The sequence below is a fragment of the Cricetulus griseus genome, chromosome 4 (genome assembly GCF_003668045.3).
Source record: "Cricetulus griseus strain 17A/GY chromosome 4, alternate assembly CriGri-PICRH-1.0, whole genome shotgun sequence".
NCBI classification, from domain to species: domain Eukaryota; kingdom Metazoa; phylum Chordata; class Mammalia; order Rodentia; family Cricetidae; genus Cricetulus; species Cricetulus griseus.
Window position 1 is genome coordinate 85,551,874 of NC_048597.1, and position 21,799 is coordinate 85,573,672.

The 21,799-nt window shown below is 41.8% G+C and overlaps 1 protein-coding gene across 1 annotated transcript in view; it reads left to right on the top strand.

Annotated features, from left to right (window-relative positions):
- The window catches only part of B3glct (beta 3-glucosyltransferase), an 83,525-nt gene extending 80,765 nt beyond the window's left edge, over positions 1-2,760 (top strand). The window contains exon 15 of the mRNA XM_027413736.2: positions 1,204-2,760. Within this exon, the coding sequence (XP_027269537.1) occupies positions 1,204-1,371 (168 nt within the window). The 3' untranslated portion in view covers positions 1,372-2,760. The remainder of the gene's footprint in view (positions 1-1,203) is intronic.
- Positions 2,761-21,799: the final 19,039 nt, after the last annotated feature.

A 21,799-nucleotide genomic window follows, 5' to 3' on the forward strand; every position in this document is an offset into this window, starting at 1 on the left:
CCCAGCATTCAAGGCCAACCTGCTCTACATAGGGGGTTCCAGGCCATCTTGGGCTATGTAGCGAGATCCCATCTCAAAAAGCAAAACAAAATGTTATTCTGAAATAATAATTTAAAAGATTTACCTTTACTTATTATGTGTGTGGACGAAGGATGCCATCACAGTGTTCATGTTGTGGTCAGGTGAGAATTTGCTAGAATCAGTTCCCCCTTTCCAACATATGGGCTTGAGGGAGGATGGATCCGGATCCTCAGGCTTGACATCAAACATCTTCACCTGCTGAGCTAATCCTTTTTTCTATGGATATTTTTTTTTCATGTAATGCATTCTGAGTAGAGCCCCCTCCACACAGTTCCTCCCGGATCCTCGCCACCTCCCCACCCTTTCTTTCTTTCATTAGAATACAAACAGGGATCTAAAAACAACAACAACAAAAATAAGATAAAGTAAAAATAAACAAACCACAATAGGACAAAACAAAGAAAAAGAAAAAAAGAGCCAAGGGAAAAGCACAAGAAACACATAAAGATGTAGATATACACATATTTGCACACACAGATGTCTCATAAAATCACAAAATAGGAAACCATAGTATATAAGCAAAAGACCTGTAAAAGAAAAAAAAACAACCTTGACAAAAACAAACAAACAAAAACCCAACAACAATAACCCTCTAAAAATAGCAATGGGTTCATTTTGTGTTGGCCATCGACTGCTGGGCATGGAGCCTACCCTTAGTGTGGTTTGTATACCCAGGGAGACTCCTTTGGAGAAAACTAATGTTTTCTTTTCAAGGAGTTATTAACTAGAGATAGCTTCTGGGTTAGGGATGGGGGCCTCTGTGTCCACTCCCTTCCTCAGCACTGGGACCCCATCTGGCTTAGACCTATGCAGGTCCTGTGCATGCTGCCACAGCCTCTGTGAGTTCATGTGTGCATTGGTCCTGCTGTGTTTAGATGACCTTGTTTCCTTGGTGTCTTTCCTCCCCACTGGCTCTTACACTCTTTCTGCCTCCTCTTCTGCAGAGTTCCTTGAGCCCTGAGGGGAAGGATTTGATGGAGACATCCCATTTGGGACTGAGTGTTCCAAGGTCTCTCTGCATTGTCCAGTTGTGGATCTCTGTATTTGTTCCGATCTACTGCAGGGGGGACGAGCCAATCACTCTAATCCCCAGGAAACTGTAACTCTCTGTTTTTTGTGCAGGCTCGGCCAGTAGATTACCCAAAGGACTACCTCTCCCATCAGATCCCTATATCATTTCACAAACACTGGCACATTGACCCAGTGAAGGTGTATCTCACGTGGCTGGCACCCAGTGAGGAAGGCAGCGCCACGCAGAAGACACAGAAGGATCCAAGAGAAGAATTATAGAACAGAGCCTGGGGGAGCAGATAAAGAGATGCACCCCAACCGCTAAGTTGTGGTCCAGCTGCTTGTGTATGCCACATGGAATAGATGTTTCTCAGCCTTCGTGGAAATAGGGTATTTTTTGATGGGTGGACTCATATGGGAGACTGGGGAAAATCACTCCTTTTGATTGATGTCATCATTGTAACACAGTGATTACTGTGTCCTTTTTTTTTTTTTCTGGGATGTGACACAACAGCTTTGTGACTGTCACAGGAAATAAATGGTACCTGAATTCTTTTTTTGTTTTCTTCATTGTAATGGGGACTCTAATACAAGGATATGACTGGCTGTCATGCTATATAAACATTGTGTCTTTTGACATGGATATTGCCAGTGGGATGAACCTTTAAGCCAGCAATTCTTAATCTGTGGGTCACTACCCCTTTGGGGTTAAAATGACCCTTTTACAAGGGTCACCTAAGACCATCAGAAAGAACAGATACTTATGATTCAAAAGAGTAGCAAAATTATAGTTAGGATGTAGCAATGAAAGTAATATTATGGCTGGAGGTCACCATTAGGAAGCAGCATTAGGAAGATTGAGAACCATTGCTTTAAAGGGTCCTATTGATAGAAATTAGTTCCCAGGTACTCAGTAGAAATGAGGTACTGAGGCTGATTCATAAATGTGAAATCCCCTGGCTATACAATTATGGTTTTTGTGTTTTACCTTCTCTGCTGGTGGCACCTTAGAAACAGATTCAAGGCCATCTGCTGAAGTTCCTGCTCATTTTGAAGCATGCATTGGTATCATTCTCCCAGAAGCCCTCTCCTGGAGTGTAGAGTGTTGCCAGGAGTTATGATGCTGGGTCCACAGGTCTCTTCTGTGTCAGCAAAGCCGGTGGGAACCCGGTGGGAGTCTCAGGCTATGAGCAGCACCTGGAGCTGGTGTAACTCTTGTTTTTCTCCAAGTGTTACATAGTAACTTGCTTCTATACAGCCTCTGCCCTGGCAGCTGCAGCACAGACCCTCATGGAAGGACAGCATAGGATTTAGCAATTTCCCTGTGTTCTTAGAGAATGAAATTGGAATAAAATGTTTTGAAGCAGCCCTCATTTTCAAACCATAGCTTTTAATATGTAGTAATTTAATATGTAGTAAGTCAGTATTATTGTATAAAAAACATTGTGTGTTAACATTTAAAGTGATTTTGTTATAAAAAAGGTATTTGCATATGATTTGATCTCAAGCTCTTAAGTTTTGTATATTGTAATGCTTTCCTTTATGTTTTCAACCTGTTCATTAACCTTGCTTATAAGAATTCCAAACTCCAAAGGTTTAAAGCAATACCAACAAAAGTCCCTGTGTGTTTATTTTTTTACAATGTATTTCTTTTTTCCAAGAAGCTTACTTTTGACTCATGTCTAAATTCATCCTTCTTTTCCAAAATCAGGTAAGTATCAGGACTAGTGTGTGGCAGTTCTGTTCCTGCTGCCTCTGGTCTCTGATGGGACACATTGGATTCAGTCTGTGGAAACTGATTTTGTGGTTCAGCCAGCTAGTAGACTGAAGACTGATAGTCCAGTGAATGAAAGGGACCTTAAGGGTTTCTGGGCTTTGTGCTGATGGCTCCAGTGCCATTGCTGTTGCAGCTGTGAGTGTGGCCATTGCTGTCATAGTACTTACCTGCTTGACATTGCAATAATATCATACCTGGGGTACCTGACTGCTACATCCATACAGTGCAGGGAAGTCTTCAAGTGTCTCCCCCTCCACACCCTAGCCCCCACCTCTGCTCATGAAGTGTTACCAGCCAAAGAACAAGAGTTTCATTTGGCAGGACTGAAGCCAGTGTGTCTGAACACAAAAGGCCAAGTCAGCCTTTCTTCTCGGTTATGGTCTGTGCCTTCTTCTGGATATGTGGTTAAATTTGCTTCCTTTTTTGGAACTACAGAAGCCTAACCATGAATAAAACATCTTCAGTCTACTTCTGATTTTGCATTTTATCTATTAGTTGAGACCAGAGAGGGGGTGGGAAGTAGTGTGCAGGACAGGAATTGAGAAATTGGGAACACTTGCAGTTCAGTAAAACAATCAATGCAAGCCTCGTGAGAAGGCAACAGAAATTAAAAACACAGTTTATAAAGGTATTATACTTTGGTATATATATAGCAAATGACAGACCCTATTTGAACAACTGAGAATATATATATTCATTTTGAACCTGGATTTTTCAGGGCACATACCATCCTCTTCAATGTTCTTTTTCCATTTAAGTAAGGATTTCTTTGCCAGTGGATATTTTTAGCCTAAGGATTTAGCACCAAGGATTTATGTGCGAATTACCTGGTAGGTCATTTTTACTTTTAAGCCATTTCTCATGACCTCGCACATTGCCCGACTGTGTAGAATTTTTTCAGTATCTTACAGCTAAATCAGAAGTCAAGACACAAAAATAACTTTTGTTGAATGCTTGGAAATAAAATTGCACTCCAGCCTGATTAATGATGCTATGTAGGAGCATGTAAATGCCAGTGTTCTCTGCGTGTCCTGATTGATTGAAGACATTCAGTATTTCTGCATCTGTCATTGTTATGGATGCGTGTAGAGAACCTCAGAGATTCACAACACAGTTGACATTTGTAGGAATGCTTGTGGTGCTTACATTCATAGAGATGTCATTTCTATGGAAGAAAATCAATCTACATGTCATTCAGTACACTAAGTATGCTATACCAGGCTTACAAGGGTGCCCTTTCCCCCATTCATTACTTTGTTCCTGACGTCTTTGGATGACTGGCATGAAAAGGTGCTATTGTTTATGTCCCTGAGCCCTCTAAACAAGTCACCTGCGAAATGTGTTTTTCTCCTTTCTATAGAATAAAATAAAGAAAGGCTTTGTTTATCCCATGGTTTGGCCCTTGTTGTCTCTTCAAAGACTTGGGTATTCCAAGCAGGGGAGGGGGATGTTCAGGAACAAGATACATTGACAAAAAGCTGGCTTCTGATATAATCATGCTGTAAAGGCCATAGCAGCACAGTACTGATGGCCAGAGCTGAACAAGGCTGGGTGAGGCTTGGGGGCTTCTTTGTATGGGGCTAGTCAGAGGGCCTGTCTGAGAAGGTGACATTGGGGTGAAGATTTGAAAGACTAAGGAAGCTGAAATTTAGCTAGTGGTTATGTTGTTACAAGCCAGAGAGACTAGCCACAGTGATGGCCTCCAACAAATGGGGACTGTTCCTCAGCCACCATTATGGTTGAACCATAAAGTACAGGTGATGGCCAGCAAGCAGTTGGGTGTGGAAGTCTGGGACTCAAAGTCAGGGCTTTTATATTGAAAACCATGAGCATTTTAAAAGTTTATTTTTGTTCTTTTTAAGTTATATACAGATGTGTGTCTGTGTGTGTGTGTGTGTGCGCTCAGGTTTGTGCAGTGCGCATGAAGGCCAAAAGTGTCAGATCCCCCTGGAGCTAGAATTACAGACAGTTGTGAGCCTCCAGACATGGTTGCTGGGAACTGAACCTGGGTCCTCTGGAAGAGCAGCCAGTGCTCTTAACCCCTGAGCTATCCCTCCAGCTATATACCATGAGCATTTGAAAGGCATCACCATCTCAGGAATGGGTAGGATGAGCTTCAGAGAAAGCAGGAAGGAAAGACATTGCCTGTGAAGGGGACTTGTTGATGTGTGTTTTTATGGGATGTGTGCTGGATGCCAGGGGTGTGTGGTGAGGGAAACCAGGGAAGGTATTTCAAGAAGCAAATGTTCCATCGTATTTGGGCTGCCAAGAGGTCCATTAAGAGGGGCAGAAGTGACTGTATGATTCAGTGGCTTGGAAGTCACTAGTGACTGGACACAACCCACTCCCAGACAGTGAGACAGAATGAGGAGCAAGTACAAGTTGGAAACAATTATGGTAAACATATCTCTCTCTCATACACACACACACACACACACACACACACACACACACACACAGAGAGAGAGAGAGAGAACGAGAGAGAGAGAGAGAGAGAGAGAGAGAGAGAGAGAGAGAGAGAGAATTCTGAGTTTGTTTAAAGACAAGGGGAGGAAGACGGCTTGAGACATGGGGTTTGTGGAGTTTGGCTTTCATGAAGGAAAGTTCTAGAACTGTCCATGTGATGACTGTGTTCCAGTAGAGATTAAGGTGGACTGCCCTGGCCATGTTAGTGAATGGAGTTAGAATTCATGGCTCTGTGTTTGGGGGGCCCTGGCTGCCTTGTTTGTGAGTGGAGTTGGAATTCATGGGGCCCTGACTGCTTAGGAGAAGTGAAGAACGGAGGCAGACAGAGAACGACTGACTGCAGTGAATATGTGGGTAGTTACATCTGCTCATGTCTGTCACATTTGAGACTCTGTTGTGTTTAATTCCGTAATGTATGGATTTTGTGTAAAGCAGCCTTATGAGTTACAATAAGGAAACTCCCTATATCATGATATCTTAGCATATCACAGGCATGCAAGTCAGTGAAAGTTTTTAATTAATTTTTATCTTATGTGGTTATGAATGCTTTGCCTACATGTAGGTCTATGTACCACATGTGTGCCTGGTACCTGAGGAGGCCAGAAGAGATCATCGGATCCCCTAGGACTGGAGTCACAGCTGATTGTGAGATGTTATGTGGGTGCTGGGAATTGAATCCAGGTCCTCTGCAAGAGCAGCCAGTGCCCTAACCACTGAGCAATCTCTCCAGACCCAGAGCTAGGTTTTGAACTTAGGCAGGCATTTTGGATTCAGAGTATGTATGTTTAATTCCTCCTGCAGATTCACTGTCAGATAAAGCACCAGCTCCTATGGCATAGAGAAAGAAGTTTATCTGGGGCAGATGCAGGAGTTTTAGGGATTTAGAAGCAGTGCCTGCATTGGGCTTTCCCAGCAAGTCAGGACTAATATGCTGTAGACCACACGTGTTGGAACTTTTAACTTTTAGCTAACTATTTAAAAACAGGAAAATATTTCAGAGTTCTTTTCTAAAGTCTAAGAAGAAAAATGTTTGCTGAAAGTTGGAGACACGTTTTAACCTCATATAATAGATTGGGATGTTAGTTTGGTTCCTTGAAACAGCATTCAGAAGCATCTATAAACACAGACACAATTCTCAGACCAAAACTGTCTACTTAGGGAGTATTTGAACAATCATTCTGTTACCCTGTGAGTCTGACAAACTTCACTGTGACCAACTGTACTGGCCCCTGTAGGTAACACATGCTTCCACCCAGAACTATATTTAACCCATCTATTACAACTACTTGAATAGGCAAAATAAATGCTAAGAATTTAGTACCACAGAAATGATTTATTTTCCCTATAGTCCACAATTAGTAATACAAATCCTATTTTTATTGTTAATTGTGACATAACTTTGATGTCATATGCTGTCATTCTGATGTGGCTCTTCCTTAAGTAACCTGTCACTGTACTGATTATATACAGTCTGCAAACATGACTTAGCCACATGGCCTTGGAATGCTGAGCAAAACATGGATGTCCTGATTGTAAATGTTTATATATGTACAATAGAGAAAGATCTGTAAATTGCTCGTTATTTTATATAGATATTAAAAAAGAAAAAAATAATTCCTCCTGCAGTCTACCAAGAACGAGTAGACTTTCCAGACTAAATGTATGTCTAGTTCTAAATGCTAGCCCATGGACGATGAGGGAGAGACCATAAGTTAACCATATAATAGACACAGACTAGAGATGATTAAGCAAAGTATGATTATTTATTGAATAAATTATAGGACTAATACATGCTGTCAGATTAAGAAAATGAGAAACAAGCAACTTGAGAATATTAAGCATTTGTACTGCCACCATGGAAAAGACACACTGGTGGTGAGGAATGTATTTTGTCCCCCTTGACTTCACAGTTTTACTCAGTGTATGCCTTAGTGAGCTCACATCTGTACACCAGGAAGCAAGCACCTGAGGATTCACAGTGGCATTGACTGTCTCTCAAGCTGGGAGCTGTGCCTAGCCCATGTGTCTTTTGCTTAAAGAATAGGTAGATAAGAGGGTGACAGGCATGTCTTTATGACAACTGCACATCTTTACAGAGCAGTAGCTCATGTGAGTGACCCACAGGTACAGAAGACATCACAGCATAGGACAAATTAAACCATCAAAGAGTAAGGCTTACATAGGATTTCAGTGATACAATTTGAAGTCACAAAAATGGAAAAAGTAAACGAGGTGGCACATGCATATCTTTAATATATATTATTTATAATATATATGCATATGCATATATATAACACACACACACACACACACACACACACACACACACACATATATATATATATATATATATATATATATAAAACACAAAACATAAAGGATGCATAAACAGAGGTCACGAATACTGGTTGCCCACAGGGTAAAGAAAGGGAGGAAAGCTAAGCACTGAGAGACACAAAGGGGGCTCAAAGGTAATGCCATTTCTAGTAGTTAAACTGGCTGCTGTGTACATTAGCTATTTTTCTCTTGCTGTGGTAAAACCCCACAACCAACAGTGATTTGTAGAAGAAAGTTTATTTGGGCTTGTGGTTCTAAAGGGAGAGCCCATAGCTGTTGGGCGGCATGGCAGCAGGCAGACTAACAGCCAGCTGAGAGATCACACCCTCAACAGCAAACACGAAGCCATGAGAGTAAACTGGGAGCGGGGCGAAGCTGTACACCTTCAAAGCCAGCCTCCAGTGACATACTTTCTCCAGCAAGGCTCTACTACCTCACCAAACAGTGCCACTGACCTGGAACCAAGTATTTAAATACCTGCCCTAGCGGGGAAGTCTCTCACTGGGACTACTACAGTTCCTGCCTCACTTCCTCCCTGACTTCACTCCAATGATGGCCAAATAAACTCTTTACTTCCCCAAGTTGGTTTTGATCGGTGTTTATTAGGACAACAAAGTCATGTCAGGAAATGTTCACAAGTTTCAAAGATAAATACAGGATACACCTACTGCCAAGGAACTTTCCTTGTTTTACTATTTCCTGAGGAGTAACTTGGATAAGTCTAGGGATGATGTGCCTGTTTCGTCATTCATTTGTTTGACAGATGTGGTAGTGCCAGGCACGAGGCACTTAGAATTCCCACTTCAAGTACCACCTTTTACCAAGACAGACTTTCTTTAAAAAAACAAAAATCTCTTTTAGCTATAGAAGTTAAAATGGGAGTTCTGCCCCTTTCTGAGTGGAGACAAAGGAGGAGTGGAAGGGGAGGGGGTAGCTGGGAAGTGGGGGTGAGTGGGAAGGGAGGAAGGAAGGAAGGAAGGGAGACTGTGCTCATGATGTAAAATAAATGAAAAACATTTAAATACAAAAGAGCTACCTTGTAGCATCCTGGTCTCTTTATACACTAGTGACGGACATCTGCAGATGTTCCTAAGCCCCGAATTTGTTCTAGTCCCACACCTATAACGGGCAGTTTTTCTGCTCCTTTCTGCAGATGTAGAATGAATCCTGCAGGTCCTTGACCTGACTTCTCCATGTAATCACAGGCACTTCACTTCATGCCTCTGGGCAGGGTTTTGTCATCACAAGAAGCAGTTGGGATTCTATTGTCTACATCTAGGACCAGCCTTGCATTATCACACATCCCGAATGGGTACCACATCTGTACTGCATTATGAGGACTCATTAATTCCACGATGTCAAGATTCTATAATTAGAATAAATCACCTACTTTATCCATTTGGAAAAGTTTGTCATTGAGTTTAACCAATTTGAAATATATTTGATTTTCATTCTCAGGCACAAAGGCATATGGAAATGCTGCCACAGACAGTTTTAAGGCAGCAGTATTTTATGGACACAAAAGTCAACTGTGGCCCACTCAATAAAGATTTATTAAGTATTTATTGTCTCCTTGATCCTAGAGGTGGAATAGTGAGTAAAAGCAGGCATACTTCCTGCTTTTGTTGGATTTATAATCTTGAGCATAAGTAGCAATTAAGACCTGTTTCATGATGAAATATATAATTGCAAACTCTGATAAGAACTGAGGTTTGCTTTGAGACTTTTAGAAAAACAGGTCAGCCTGTGGAGTGGGCAAGGGAGTGGTTCAGGCTGAAACAATATGCAAGGCTCTCGGAGGAGGAGTTATCACTTTCTTGATAAGCTAAGTTTGGCTGACTGCTCTTGAGCCAACCTGCCTTTCCCTTTGTAACTTGCTGTCTTCCTCTACTATTTCAAGGATGCCTTGTTTGTTGGTAACTATTCTGTAATAAAATCTACATCCCGTATTTCATTATACATTCAGAGCAAACATTTCCAGAGAGTCCTTTGTTATTTGATATTTGGTTATCACCATGTCCGGTGGAACCTGGGAGAGCTTCGGAGTAAGCACACTTCTGTTTCACCCATGTTTCCAGCGACCTTTAAGGCCCAGTTTTGTTTGCAGATTCTACCTTGAAATTCCATCTTACCCCAGTCAGAAAGGATATCATTAAGTAAACAATCAACTGCGTACATTGGTAAGAGCAGGGGAGGGGCTGTTTTACACCACTGGTGGGAATGCAAAATTAATGCAACCACTATAGAAGCGAGCATGGAGGTTTCTTAAAGACACCCTGAAAATACAACCACCATATGGTCCAGCTATGCCTTTTCTTGGTATATATCAGAAGGACTCTAAGGAAGTACATCACAGAGACAAGTGTTGATTGTGGAACTGTTAACAACAGCCAAGATAGGGATTCAGCCTAACAAAAGATAAATGGATGAAAGTGCTATTATATATGCACAGGACAGAGTTTTTTGCTCAGCCACAGAGAAGAATGAGTCGACGTCATGGGAAACACTTTGCAGTTGAGATCATCACGTCAAGCCAAACAAACAAGAAAGACAAATATCAATTCTTTTCTCCCGTATGTGGAGTCTAGAAAATGCATGTATATTCCTGGGAATAGAAAAGCAGTTGTTTACAAGAGTGGTGGTGAGGGGAACTGATGCTAGGGTGGGGGTGCATCCAGGAAAGGGTGGTGAGGGAGATTAAAGAAAAATATGTTTTCTCTTATATGTGGAATCTTTGTTTTTTTTTAATGAAGTATAAAAATACAAGAAATGAGAGTAGAAGGGGAACTATTTGGGGAAGGAGTGGAAGGGGGACAAGAGAGGGTAATGGCAGTGAATAGAATCTGCTCAAAATCTCAACCTCTGCTCTTATAAGGTACCTTGTGATTCATTCATTCATTCATTCATTCATTCATTCATTCATTCATTCATGTGTGTGCACAGATGCCACAGCACTCATGTGGAGGTCAGAGGACATCTTTCTTCAACCACGTGGGTCCCTGAGTTTGAACTCAGGTCCTCAGGATTGAGCTTGTCCTCAGGCTTGGTGGCAAGCACCCGCTTTTATTTGCTGAGCCACCTCACCAGCCCTTCATCTCAAGAGTCTTAATCTCATCTGCAAGTTCATTTTACTACTTGATGTATTTATAGCTTTTGAGAACTAGAAAGCCAATATTCTGCCTCTTATGCTGTGTTAGTTCCTAGGCTTACTGAGACAACAAAATACTAGATAAAAAGAGGGGGGGGTCCCAGTTCAAGGGTACAGTCTGTGAGGATGTCGTGTCAGCTGGAGCTCAAGGCAAACTGGCAACATCACATCCATAGTCAAGAAGCAGAGAGTGATGGGTACCAGTGCTAGTTCACTTTCTCCTTATTGAGGCTGGGACCCTGGCCCATGGAACAGTGCCCTGGGCATATAGGGTGGGTCTTCTCACTGCTGTTGGCTGAATCTGTAAATTCTCCTTCAGAACACATTATGGCCAGGGATTTGTTGCCATGGTGATTCTAATTCCCATCGAGTTGACAGTCAAGATTAACTGCCATACGCTAGCTAACTTGTGTGGAAGTGGAACATACCCGAGGGTCCCTTTGTTAGACCCTTCTTTTGGTCTGCACATATGTTTATGTTGTCGTGTGGCCAATGTTTTCTATCAAGGCAGTTCACATGTTTTAAATCTTTGATTTCCTTTTAATTTTTAGATTTATCTTATGTTTTGTGTGTGTGTGTGTGTGTGTGTGTGTGTGTGTGTGTGTGTGTGTGTGTTTATATGAACATGAGTAAAGGTGCCTAAAGACACTAGAAGAGGACATTTGATCCCCTAGGACTAGTTTGAAAGTCATACATGGGTGTTGAGAACTAAACTCTGGTCTGCTGGAAGAGCAGCAAATGCTCTTAACCGTTGTGCCTTCTCTCCAGCCTGAGTTCCATGTGTCTTATATACACCCTGGATTCTGTTAGCATTGTTGTCTTTTTTTTTCTGACAGTCATTCTTTTTTTTTTCTCTCCTTGTCATTGCACACATTTAAAGCCCACACACTGGAGACCTGTAGCATTTCTGTCACATCTCATCAATGTCTCTTTGCACACCCTCATCTGTTGGAGGTCTTACACTGCATTATGGGAAAGCAGAAAGCAAGCGGAGCCACTCACGAGAAATGTGCAACAGTCAGAAGGAAGTGCCTCTTGACAGTAGGGCTGGAAGCCCGGATCTTTCATCATCCTGGGACATTCAAACATTGGGTTCTGGATTTGTGCCTCAGACACTAAGCAGCTGCTGGTGTAGAGAAGTTCCACAGTGGATCTGTTTGCATGACATTCCAGCAGTTTTAGAAGCCTCATAAAAAACTGACACTGTTGATGGTTTCTAGGGAGAGGCTAGTTCAAGAGATGAATCCAAAAGTGATTCATTCAGAGGTTATTACATCAGGAATGCCCAGAACATCCACCAATTCTGTATTTATTCTGTATGACATGATTGACATACACACCTCTTTGCAAGACTGATGGGCACTGCTTGGGAGAGAGATCTGGATATGGGAATGATCTTACCACTTTCATATGACCCCATGCAAAACTCTATTATTTGTACTTTGACAAAGAACAAATGCCATAGGTTTTTTTGTTTGATTTTGATATAGTCTCACCACAGAGTCCAGGCAACCTTAAACTTGCCATCCTCCGGCCTCTGGTTTTTTAGTTCTAAGACTACAGATGTACACCCCTACATCTGGGCCAAATGTACTTTTAAAAAGATTTGTGTGTGTGTGTGTGTGTGTGTGTGTGTGTGTGTGTGTGTGTGTGTGAATGTTTGCCTGCATGTCTGTGTGCTTCATACACATGCACCTATGGAGGCCAGAAGAGGACACTGGATTTCCTGGAACAAGAATTATAGTTGTGAGTGCCACGTTGGTGATGGGAACCAAAAGCAACAAGTGCTCTTAACTACCAATACATTTTTCCATCCCCAGCCCAGATATTTTCTTTCTCTTTTTTATGGGTTTTGTTTGTTTGCTTCATTTTGTTTTTCAAAAGAGCTTGCCAACCTTCTATGGGTAATGAAGAGATATAGCATCAGATTAAATAAGCCTGAATAGATCTGGTTGGGGGTCTTGGCTTACAGATGCGGAGGCTCCAGTCAAGGATCAGTTGTCCCATTTCTGGGGGCTTGCAGCAAGGCAGAACATCATGGCAGAAGCCTACCAGGAAGCTAGACTTCTATTACACAAATAATAAAAACCCAGAGACAGATATTGGAGTTCAAGCTTTAAGGTGAAGATCAGAAACGCAAAACAGCCAAGCCGGTAGGTCTTATCTCTACCAAGCTAGAATGGCAATCCTGTCTCCATGAATTCTCAGAGTGCAATGCAGACTGCACTGTTCTCTGCCAAGCTTCAGACTGCAATCCCTGAGTTTCTGTCTCCTCCCACCTTATATTTCTCTTTCTACCCAGCCATATCACTCCTGTCTCCACCTCCCTAGTGCTGGGATTAAAAGCATGAGATCCCAAGTGCTGGGATCACCTTTGTGCGATCTGTTTCTCTTTTAGACTGGATCAATTTTGTGTAACTCATTGTGGCCTTGAACAAACTGAGATCCATCTGCCTCTGTCTTCCAAGTCCTGGGATAAAGGTGTGTGGCTAGCTTTGCAATTCTAAACCCTCAGGAAAGTTTTATTAGATCATACATAATATATCACTATAAGACTTCTCCTGACGGAGAAACTAGTAAACAAGGAGGACCCTAAAAGAGACAAACATTGTCCCCTGGAGAAGGGGAAAAGGTCATGATCCCCTGAGCAAATTGAGAGCATGGGAAGAGGGGGGAAGGATGCAGAGGTCATGAGGGAGCAGAAAGGTTGAGTTAGGTGAAGAATAGAAGAAAGGGTATGTGACAGGTAGGGTTTTAGTTGGGGGGGTGGTAGGGGAGGAAGGGAGGGAGAAGGGAACTGAGATTGTCATGTAAATAAATCTTGTTTCTAATTCAAATAAAAAATATGATAAAAAAAGGAAAAAAAAAGACTTCTCCTATATCCAGGAGGCAAACAGACAAAAGGATGAGAGTCCCATGGTCTCATTTGGAGGCACCCCCTTTCCATCCTCCAGTGACTTAAGGACATCCTAATTGGATCTGCCTCCTAAAGATTACATCATATCATCTCCAGTGGCACCTCCCCCAGCCTGAGGTTTGACAATTTAGCAAGAATTTAGACATCAATCTCCACAAATATCAACATATGTGTGCACATACATGAGCACACACACATGTACATACACACACACACACACACACACACACACACACACACACACAGATACTCACACATATGTCCCCCAGTTGATCATGGGCAAGGGTGAGCAATGGCCCAATGGACCACTGCCATAAAGCACACTCTCAGGGGACAGGAGTGGACAGGGACTGGAAAGACAATGTGTGGGGCACTCTCTGAATGGGAAGGCAGACAAAACCCAAAGGGGTAATTGTGTCCATGGATAACTTTTACAGGTTTTATATGATTTCCAGAGTCTGCAGCTTTCCCTGAAGGGTGTTTTCCTGCCCCCATTATAGATAAGCCTGTTTGGACAAGGTGTGTGTTTGTCCTTTGCCAAAATCCTCCAGCTAGATAGTGATCTCATCACCTTCTGGGCAGTTCAGTGACAAACCAGACCCCACGTGATCACGGCTGTCTAGCTTCAGTTCCTGGTTCTACAGGCTGTGATTTATGATGGTGGTGCCCATCTCCAAGAACCTGCAAGCATGCCGATAGCCTATTGGCTACCCAATACTTTTCTGCTGTGCCAAGTTATGAGGCAGGCAGTTTTCCTTAGGGATTAAGCCTCCTTTACTCTGAGAGTGTGGCCTTCTATGGTCCCAGAATTATTGGAGGAAGCCTTTTATTACATTGACCAACCTTAGCATGGCCTGGAATGTGTCTCCTATGTCTTTTAGTCAGGGTTCCTGACAACCAACTTCAAGAATCTCTGACTTGTCCAAAACCTTTGATGAATGAAGATAGCCTTCACCATTCCATTGAATTCATTAGCTCTCGTGTTCAGTACATCGTATGTATGTGTATTTTTAGTTTGCCTTTATATTTAAAATAGGTAAAAAATTTTTACAATATCTTTAAAGTTATTTTAGCTGTAAAGTTGGTATCATTCCACCATCCTTCTCAGAACAGAAACCAGAGACCTTATATTAAAAACAAGTTACTAAAATAAATTCTAAAAGGTTAAAAAGAAACTCACATTACGTGTGTAATTTGCTTTGGATCTTTAAAGATGTGTTATGAAGTCTTGGGTGGCAGGAAGGTTTACTGAAGTAAGGTCACATTTGCTATTTTGGACTGGTGTTGCTTACTTAACTTCAAGATTAAGGTGATGGGACGATGGCTCAGTGGGTAAGAACAGTTGGCACACTAGTGTGAGGACCTGAGTTCGAATCCACAGGACCCACAGAAAGCCAGACTTGGTATCGTTCAGATAAAATACATCATTGAGACAATTGGTGGAGTTTAAATATGGATGGTGAGTTAGTTAGTCCAACTTGCTACATTTTCTGAATTTGATTATGATGGCTATCTATGGTCTTCCTAGAAAATATACAGCGGGCAAAATAACTGACCAATTCTTTCACACACAGCTAAGAATGAGCCGTAGACTTATATCAACAGTGTAATTGTTCATGCAGACCCCTAAGCTATTTGAGAAGGGATATTTCTCCTTTGACTTTTTATGTCGACATTTAAAAACGTCTTACAAGTTTTACTGAGGAGTGGCACTCTAAACCTGTCAGTGGGATAAGGAGAGGACCCTGTGGCCTTCTGCTAAGAGCATTTGCTACCGTGTGAGTTGAGGTTAATCTAATTCAGTTAGGCTTGATCGTGGGTGTGATTTGGGCACCATCGCTTACCACGTCTCTAAATATAGATACCAGATTGTAGGAATTGATAAGGCATGCAGACTTCCCTTCTCTGTTGGAGCAGCTCACGGATGGCTTGCAGAGTGCAATATTGATTTTGCTTCTAGTCTTAAACTCATGCCGGAAATTTATTATGTTTACTTTTTTGTATGTAGTATGTGAGGGCATGCACATGTATGTGGGGGTATGTAGAGGCCTGCAGTTGACATCAGGGGTCTTCTGTGATTGTGCTCTGCTTTATTTATTGAGGCAGCGTCTCCTGCTGGAACTTGTCAATTCTGACTGGTCTAGCTAGCCAGTTTGCTTCTGGGATTTCCTGTCTCTGCTTCCCAAGTGCAGGGATTATAGGCATTAGCATGCTTACTGTGATGGCCAGTCTTGTTTGCCAACTTGACTACATCAGGAATCAACTTCAACCCAGGCATCTGGGCACTTGTGTGAGAAATTTTTTGATTGAATGTTTGAGCTGGCTACATCCATCCTAACTCTGGGCCATGCCTTCTGTTAGCAGCCCATATAAAATTACATAGAAAAAGGGAAGGTTTTGTTTTTTTGCCTGCTTTCCTTCACTTATGCTGGGAAGTTCATCTGTTCTGCTGCTGAGGCTTTTCTTTGCCTGTGTTAGAACTACCTTCTTCAGGATTCCAATGTAGATTGTCTTAGTTAGTGTTTCTATTGCTGAGAAGGGACATTATGACCACAGCAATTCTTATAAAGGGACACATTTAATTGGGTGGCTTACAGTTCAGAGGTTCAGTACATTATCATTGTGGTAAGACATGGTAGTGTGTAGGCAGACATGGTACTGGAAAGATAGCTGAGAGTCTACATCTTGCACAGATAACAGCAAGTGGTCTAAGACACCAGCCATAAGCATATATGAGACCTCAAAGCCCACCTCTACAGTGACATGATTTCTTCAACAAGACCACACCTACTCCAACAAGGCCACACCCTCTAATAGTGCCACTCTCTTTGGGGGCCATTTTCTTTGAAACAACCACATAGGCTGACTTCATCAGCTGAGACATCCAGCCTTGTGGACTGAACAATTTTGACATTCTGATAATTTCCTTTGCGGATCAGCCATTGTTGGATTATCTGGACCACAGTTTGTAAGCCATGCTAATAAACCCACTTTCAATTCATGTTCATGCTATCGACTCTGTTACATCAGAGAACCCCCCGACCAGCACACTTGCTCAACTTTAACATAGGTTCTGTGGATCTGAATTCTGGTTCTTGTGCTTAGTCAATAAACTCTTTACCTGGTGAGCAATCCCCCAGCCTCAGACCCTAGAACACCACTCTTCAATCACTTCCATTTCAATCACTTCCATTTTATTTTCTCCTCTTTCTTTCTTTCTTTCTTTCTTTCTTTCTTTCTTTCTTTCTTTCTTTCTTTCTTTCTCTTTCTTTCTCTCTTTCTTTCTTTCCTGCCTTCATTCCTTCTTTCTTCTTTCCTTTATCTTTTTTTCTTTCGTGTGTGTGTGTGTGTGTGTGTGTGTGTGTGTGTGTGTGATTAAACCTGAGGCTTCATGCATGCTAGGCAAGTGCCCTACTATTGAGCTATATTCAGGCCAATGCATAAAATTCTTGAAAACCATGTATTAATCATTTATCACACTTTTTGGCAAACACACACATATACATAAATTAAGGTTTTGTAAATTTACACCTGAGGCTTTAAAGGTATAAATGTGAAAATTCTGAATTGGCTCATCATACCTATTGGATTTTTGAAGGTTATTGAATGTTAGCAAGCACTTTATTGGCAATGCCGCTCAGTGAGTGCATTGATTGCCATTCCATTCCATCTCATGTATCCACAGAGGGCTGTTATTATTGTTGATCTTCTTTTTGGAAAGGATTTTATTGGCAGTTGGTGCTCAGTGAGTTCACTGGTGGTGTTTTATATCATTTGATATATAATTAATCATTCATCACCAATAACAAGATTTGGAGCAGATCCGTTGTTTTGATCCCGGGGGTTTGCCCACTTTAAAGCCACAATGTCACTCCTCAGCATCTGTGAAGTTGGGTAGAGGACCTCTTCCCTTGAGGGAACCGAAGCCTGTGGATGCACTAGTCCCCAGTAAAATGTGCTGCATACAATGTCTGCATATGACCAGTTCCTATCTTCCCTAGGGTTTCAAATCATCTCTGGAATGTAAATAGTTGTCTATTGTGTGGGGAAAATACATATTCGTTTTAAAGGCAGTGTTCTTGCATGCTTTTAACACAGGCTTGATTGAGTCTGCAGATACACAGCCTGATATAGAGAAAGTTGTCTGTACGTGGTGAGGTTATGATGAAGGAGAGGTAACCATTTCTTTGGTACAGTGATGCTGTATCTCCAGCACTGTGTTCAGAATGCAATGCACAGGCAGGTACAGCCCCGGGAGTGGATTCTTTCAAGCATCCTTAAGCCTCTTGAAGTTTGAAGCCTGTTGTTCTAGAGCAGTGTTTTTCAACCTGTGGGTCACAACCTGTTTGGAGGGTCAAGCAACCCTTTCACAAGAGTCACCTAAGACCATTGGAAAACACATATTTACATTACAATTCACAACAGTAGCAAAATTACAGTCATGAAGTAGCAGTGAAAATAATTTTATGGTTGGAACTGTTAACGGTATCACAGCATCAGGAAGGCTGAGAACCACTGCTCCGAAGGATCTGGACTGTGATCTTATGATGCTGAACACAGGTCTTTTTTTTTTTTTCTTTTAGTTTTTTGAGACAGGGTTTCTCTGTGTAGCTTTGGAGCCTATCTTGGCACTTGCTCTGTAGACCAGGCTGGCCTTGATCTCACAGAGATTCGTCTGCCTCTGTCTCCCGAGTGCTGGGATTAAAAAATAAATTTCATATATTCATATGTGCATGTGTGTGTGTGTTGCTTGCATATAGATGTACTTGGTGGAGTATGTGCTTGGTGGAGGCCAGAAGAGAGCATCAGACCCCTTGAAACTGAAGTTACAGATGGTTGTGAGCTGTCACATAGGTGTTGGGCACTGAACCCAGGTTCTCTGCAAGAGCAACAGTGCTCTTAACTACTGAGCCATCTCTCCTGCCCCTAGCACAAGTCTCCTAGTTACTAAAATTAGCTTCAAAGTGTCCTTAACCTAAACATACCTAATATAAAAAGGGAATTCTGCAAAGTGAAGGAAATCCAGCTGAGAAATTTCCATCAGCATTTGGCAAACCCCAAGACCAACCAACCAACCAAACAGAACCCCCAGAAACTATTTTGAGGTCAGACTGCTTTAGGAAAGATATGAAAGCATCCTCAATATCAGGAGGTGAGATTTGATTCTGATATATGAATACAGAAAATTTGCGGTGATTCTCTTGTCTAGAATTAAGATGCAGAAACCTGCCATTCACAGAGTCAGATGAGAAAGGCATTCAACCAAAGCAGGTTACCTGAACACACCCTGTCTAATGGTCTAATAAGGCACCATCCTTTGTCAGAGAATTGGTTCAAACACAAAGATGGATAATTGTTGTTTTCCTCTTTCTGCTCCTTCTCCCAACATGCTTTTAGGAAGTTTATGTCAAAATAATAGTCAGTTTGTAATTACCGTTTTAAAAATGTCAAATAAATAGGCTCTTATGTTCTGCTGTCTCGATTTATTTCCAAATCACTTTCTCCTGAAATCTCACTTGGAAGTTAGGCCTAATTGAATTACCTGGAAAAATTGTAAATGTAAAAATGTGAAGACCACATGAAGCTCCCTACACTTGCTATAAGGCACACCATATTATCTAGTACTTTATTTTGCTAATGAGACCATATATATATATATATATATATATATATATATATATATACATACATATATTTCAAGATCTCAGATTATATGTGTTATCTATTTTATTCATCTTGTTTGAGTTCTGAGGCCCCTGTATACTAAACAAGTGCTTTGCCACTGATCTATATCCCCAGGCTCCCATGCATTCATATTAAGAAGGTTATTTGGGGCTGGAGATGGCTCAGCAGTTAAGAAAACTAGCTCTTCTTGTAGAGGAGCCAGGTTTGGTTCCCAGCACCCACATGGCAGCTCACAACCATCTGTAACTCCAGTTCCAGGGGATCTGATGCCCTCTTTTGGCCTTTGTAGGCCCTGCACCCTACATGTGGTGCATATACATACACTCAGGCACACAGAGAAACATAAAACAAATGAATGAAGGGAGACAGCATGAAGGTGGTTTCCACAGGAGTAACACTAGAACCTTTGTAAGAGGGACTTTGTAGTTTTCATCTCACCAAGATCTCAGCAGTGTGCTCCCTGGAAGAGAACCCTCTGTGTGCTCTTCTTGCTCGGATCGTCAACCATGAGATGCTTTTATGTCTATGCCAGTGGCCTGTGGTACTTCACTGTGACAGCTTGAACTGAGACAAGCATCCTTTTGTTTTCTCCTGATTATGAAAATACATGTTCATCATGAAAAACACTTCATGCTATATACATCATTATATAAATAAAAACAGGAGGAATAATTAAAAAAAAATCATCCGGAGAAACTACAGCCTTTTCTGGCCATCTTGAACATTTTCATACATAACACACATGCACACACACTCAACACACACATGCACAACCGCTCATTTACGTGCACACACATTCATAAATATTTTAAAACACATTTTGGTGGAGCACAGATACTTTATTGTTAGAACAGAACAGAAAACCCACTTTAGACCAATAAAATGAGTTCATTTTTTTTTTGTCTTTCAGGAAATGGTATTCTTAATTTTATCAGTTAAGAATTCTTTTTAAGTCTTCTATTATTTCTTTACATTTAAATCCCAGTTCCCCCTCTATCCTCTACTCCTCCTTTCCCCATTTCTCCCCCCACTCACCTCCTGTCTGATCCTCAGAGAGGGGTAAGGCCTCCCCTAGGAAGTCTACTAAGTCTGTCCCATCATTGGGGCAGGACCAAAGCACCTCCCCAATCCCCACACCCCTGTGTCCAGGCTGAGCAAGGCATCTCTCCTTATAGAATGGGCTCCACTAAGTCAGTTTTTGTATTTGAGTTAGATCTTGGACCCACTGCCAGTGGCCTCATACATATTGTCCCAGTCACACCATTGTCAACTATGTTAAGGGAATCTAGTTTGGTCTTATGCAGGTTCCCCATTTGTCAGACCCTAGTCAGTGATCTCTCACTAGCTCAGGTCAGCTGATTCTATGGATTTGCCCATCATGGGTGGTGGTGACACATGCCTTTTACCCGAGGACTTGGGAGGCAGAGACAGACAGATCTCTGTGAGTTCAAGGTCAGCCTGTTTTACAGAGTGAATTCCAGGACAGCCAGGGATACACAGAGAAACCCTGACTCAGAAAAAAAAAAGCTATCCCCCCAAAAAAACTCTTAAAACATTTTTAAAATAAAAAGATCAATGAAGAGAAAACACAAGTTCAAACCCAGAACATGCAGAAAATTTCTGCAAACCAAGAACATAACTCAGTCAAGATTTCCAATTCTGGCATAGATATAAGCAGGGCAATTCCTAGAAGGCAGAATCTAAATGTTTGACAAACATGCTCAACCTCACCAGGCTCCACAAAAATTCAAATCTGAGCAGCACAGACATTACTACAGACCAGAATAGTGAAGTAGACAAATACTATTTCCACACGAAGCTGGGAACTCCAGTCCTGTGAAATGGTGTCTTTGGATGGAAATGCAGTCACGTTCAGCAAGGCCACTTGATTCCAAATGTGTCATTAATGCCTGTTTGCTGAAGCATCATCAGATCAACTGTCTGCTGGCTTCTGTTAACAGTTTAACAACTGCAACTTCCAGATGCATGAACGCTGTTGGTGGAGGAGGGATCTAAGATGGAGAAAGTATTTTCAGTCTGTCTTGTTTCTCTCCCTAGACAACTGGGCTAAGATTGTTATAACTAAAGCATCTGAACATATTTGCTCAGTTCATCTGTTCAAGTCCCCTCGGAGGGTTGCTGTGTTAGTGGAAGCAACACATGGGTGTCAGAAACCCTGTCTCTCCCACACTCCCCTCCACCCTACTGCAAACATTTGTTCAGCTCAGAAGTATGGAGTTTTTAGTTTCTTTGCCACATTGACTCAGAAGCCAGTGGATTTGGTGTGGTATTTAACAGCTTCGTTAGTTCTTGCTACAATTTAAACAATCAGAAAATAAACAAGTAGTGCTATTATTGTACCCACACCTGTTTGCAG